At 53.4% G+C, this 3,513-nt stretch overlaps 1 protein-coding gene across 1 annotated transcript; it reads left to right on the top strand.

The window, feature by feature from the left end:
- The first annotated feature begins 449 nt into the window (after positions 1-449).
- Nmur1 (neuromedin U receptor 1) lies at positions 450-2,918 on the top strand. The gene is made up of 2 exons (XM_027396076.2): positions 450-1,343; positions 1,694-2,918. The coding sequence occupies exons 1-2, from the start codon at positions 512-514 to the stop codon at positions 2,077-2,079; spliced, it is 1,218 nt and encodes a 405-aa protein (XP_027251877.1). The 5' UTR covers positions 450-511; the 3' UTR covers positions 2,080-2,918.
- Positions 2,919-3,513: the final 595 nt, after the last annotated feature.

Here is a 3,513-nt window from a genome sequence, read left to right as displayed (position 1 = left end):
CCAGGGATGAACTCAGGTCATCAGGTGTGGGGACAAGCTCATTTACCTGCTAAGCCATCTCACTGGCCCCAATTTTATTTATCTACTTATTTACTTTTTATTTTGTTTTCTTTTTCAAGACAGGGTTTCTCTGTGTAGGTCTGGCTGTCCTGGAACTACCTCTTGTAGACCAGGCTGGCCTCAGACTCACAGAGATCTCCTGCCTCTGCCTCCGGAGTGCTGGGATTAAAGGTGTGCACCACTACCGCCCCGCTTATTTTATCATTTTTGAGGCTCACACTTTTAGTACTCGGCAGTTGTAATGCACTTTACAGTAGGCAGCAGGTGTTTTTCTTTCTCGGAGGCTGTGACTATCAGCCTGTGCGCCTCAGTGTGGCACTTTCAGTGTGTTCACTGAGGAGAGAGCTGTGATTGCTTCAATGCATCTTTCCCCTCTATTCCACAGATTCCTCCTTGTTTCAATTGTTCCATCCTCCCTGGAGAGCTACCCCCAAATGGGTCAAGGAGCCCCATGTTCTGCAATGGCAGTGAAGTCAAGGCAAACTTTGACCCTGAGGACTTGAACCTGACTGATGAAGCCCTAAGGCTGAAGTACCTGGGGCCACAGCAGATAGAGCTGTTTGTGCCTATCTGTGCCACGTACCTGTTGATCTTTGTGGTGGGCACTGTGGGCAACGGGCTGACCTGCACCGTGATCCTGCACCACAAGGCCATGAACACGCCCACCAACTTCTACCTTCTCAGCCTCGCTGTGTCCGACTTGCTGGTGCTCCTGGTGGGCCTGCCCTTGGAGCTTTATGAGATGCGACACAATTACCCGTTCCAGCTGGGCGCAAGTGGCTGCTACTTCCGAACACTGCTCTTTGAGACCGTCTGCCTAGCTTCAGTGCTCAATGTCACAGCCCTGAGTGTGGAGCGCTATGTGGCTGTGGTGCACCCACTCCAAGCCAAGTCTGTGATGACACGGGCCCACGTGCGCCGCATGTTGGGGGCCATCTGGGTTCTCGCTGTGCTTTTCTCTCTGCCTAACACCAGCCTACATGGCCTCCGGCATCTGTATGTGCCCTGTCGGGGTCTGGTGCCTGACTCAGCTGTGTGCACATTGGTGCGTCCCCGAGTCTTCTACAACTTGGTGGTCCAGACCACCACCCTCCTCTTCTTCTGCCTGCCCATGGTCACCATCAGTGTGCTGTACCTGCTCATTGGGCTGCGACTGCGGAGAGAGAGGATGCTGCTCCAAGAGGAGGTCGAGGGCAGGAAATCTGCAGTGACCCGAAAGACCTGCAGCAAAAGAAGGCTTCAGCTTCAAGATAGGGGACGGAGACAGGTGACCAAGATGCTATGTAAGTGTCATTGTTGAGGAAGGAGCTGAGCCTCCTTGGGTCCGGGGAAGGAGCTAAGCTTCTGGCTTTTTGAAAGTTTGTCTCGAGTCCACTGTGCTTCTTGCTAGACTCCGCCCCCAGACAGGGTTTCTCTGTATAGCCCCTGGCCATCCTGGAACTTGCTATGTGACCAGGCTGGCCTGGAACTCTTGAGTGTAGGGACTAAAGGCCTGCGCCACCATCGCCGGGCTCTCCTGTTCACTTTTTCCCGCCCCCTGTTCACTTTTCAAGGATGGGAGGATAGTGAGCCAGAGACGCAAACACTGAGCACGATGCAGATCAAGGCAGGCCTGTCTTCTCTGTTTTTGCAGTTGCTCTGGTTGTGGTGTTTGCCATCTGCTGGGCTCCATTCCATGCTGACCGCCTCATGTGGAGCTTGGTGTCCCACTGGACCGAGGGCCTGGTCCTGGCCTTCCAATTTGTGCACGTTGTATCTGGGGTCTTCTTCTACCTCGGCTCGGCCGCCAACCCAGTGCTCTACAGCCTCATGTCCAGTCGCTTCCGCGAGACCTTCCGGCAAGCCCTAGGCCTGGGAACCCAATACCATCGCCGCCACCAAAGCTATCATGGCTCCCATAACCTCAGCAGATTGACCACAGGCAGCACCCTGTGTGACTTGGGTTCCCCAAAAAGCAGGGCTGGCCCCTTGGCTGAGGATAGGGATCCAGGATTTCAGCAAGAGACAGATCCGTCCTGAGTAAAATCTCAAAGGAGGCTCAACCCCTGGGCCAGAGGGCCCCAGGCAGTCTGGGGAGCTACTGGGATCAGCACTCTAGTGACTCCCACTCTACCCACATGTTTGAGTGTTGAGGGAAACAGCAAGAAAAAGAGGATTGAACCCAGATTGTCAAAGACTCGCATTGAGGGCCTGGAAAGCTGACTCTACAGTTAATGCTTGCTGCTTCCGGAGGACCTGAGATAAGGTCCCAACAGTCACATGGCAATGCTTGCTGCTTCCGGAGGACCTGAGATCAGGTCCCAGCACCCACGCTGTAGCTCACAACTGCCTGTAACTGCAGCTCTAGCTCATCTGACATTCTCTTTTGGCTTCTGAAGGCGCCTGCGCGCGCGTGTCCACAACACGCATGCATTTAAAAAGAAACTTTAAAGGAAGACCCACATTGAGCCAGGCACATGCTGTACACCCCTCCAGACCCCACAACCCCAGCTAAATTCTCCCTCACAGAACTATCACAGCCACCTGGGCCTCGGCAACTATCCCTCTGAGGATCCCTCCTTCCACGGGACCTAGTTGTCATTCTGGTGACTTCGGAGTTTCCTTCCATAGGTTCTGACCTGTCTTCCCCTCCAGCTCTTCTACCTCATCCACTGGGCACCATCTTCTCACCATGACCCTTCCTGGCTTCTTAGTCTACACTGAAATCTGAGCCTCATAGAGCTGCCAGGTGACAGAGGCTCCCAGGGACCCCAGGGAACTCAACCTTTGTCACCAACTTGTTGCCTTGTGGCATCTAGCAAATCACCCCTCCTTTCCTTGTTTTTAAAATGAAGGTGCAAGCCGGGCGGTGGTGGCGCACGCCTTTAATCCCAGCACTTGGGAGGCAGAGGCAGGTGGATCTCTGTGAGTTCGAGACCAACCTGGTCTAAAAGAGCTAGTTCCAGGACAGCCTTCAAAGCCACAGAGAAACCCTGTCTCGAAAACCCAATAAATAAATAAATAAAATAAAATAAAATGAAGGTGCACTGACACTCCAGCAACACCCTTTGGTGCCCCCTGTGTTTTCATCTGTGTGCACAAAAACCAACCATTGACGGTTTCACATTCTCTGTATCACTCCCAAACCCTGCTTTCCCTCTGACCTTCACATGCCCCTGCTCCAAGCTGCCTCGGGCAGGTCCTCTGCTTGTCTTGGTGTAGATAGGGCCAACCTGTGAACAGTGCACTCCCCTTGCCTGTTGCCTTTCTCACCTGCAGACAGGCTGACCTGGCAGCCCCAGATGAACCAAGTTCTAGATGCTGTTAGCCAGGGGATCTCTGGAGGAAGAAACGTGGGCTCACCAAGGACCAGAAGTGGCCATGCAGAGACAGTGTGTTGGTTGTTAATCTTTACCAACTTGACACAAACTAGAGTCACCTGGGGAGGGGAATATCAGTTGAGGAAGCACATCC

The sequence above is a fragment of the Cricetulus griseus genome, chromosome 2 (assembly GCF_003668045.3).
Source record: "Cricetulus griseus strain 17A/GY chromosome 2, alternate assembly CriGri-PICRH-1.0, whole genome shotgun sequence".
NCBI classification, from domain to species: domain Eukaryota; kingdom Metazoa; phylum Chordata; class Mammalia; order Rodentia; family Cricetidae; genus Cricetulus; species Cricetulus griseus.
This window is presented reverse-complemented; position numbering and strand designations above follow the sequence as displayed.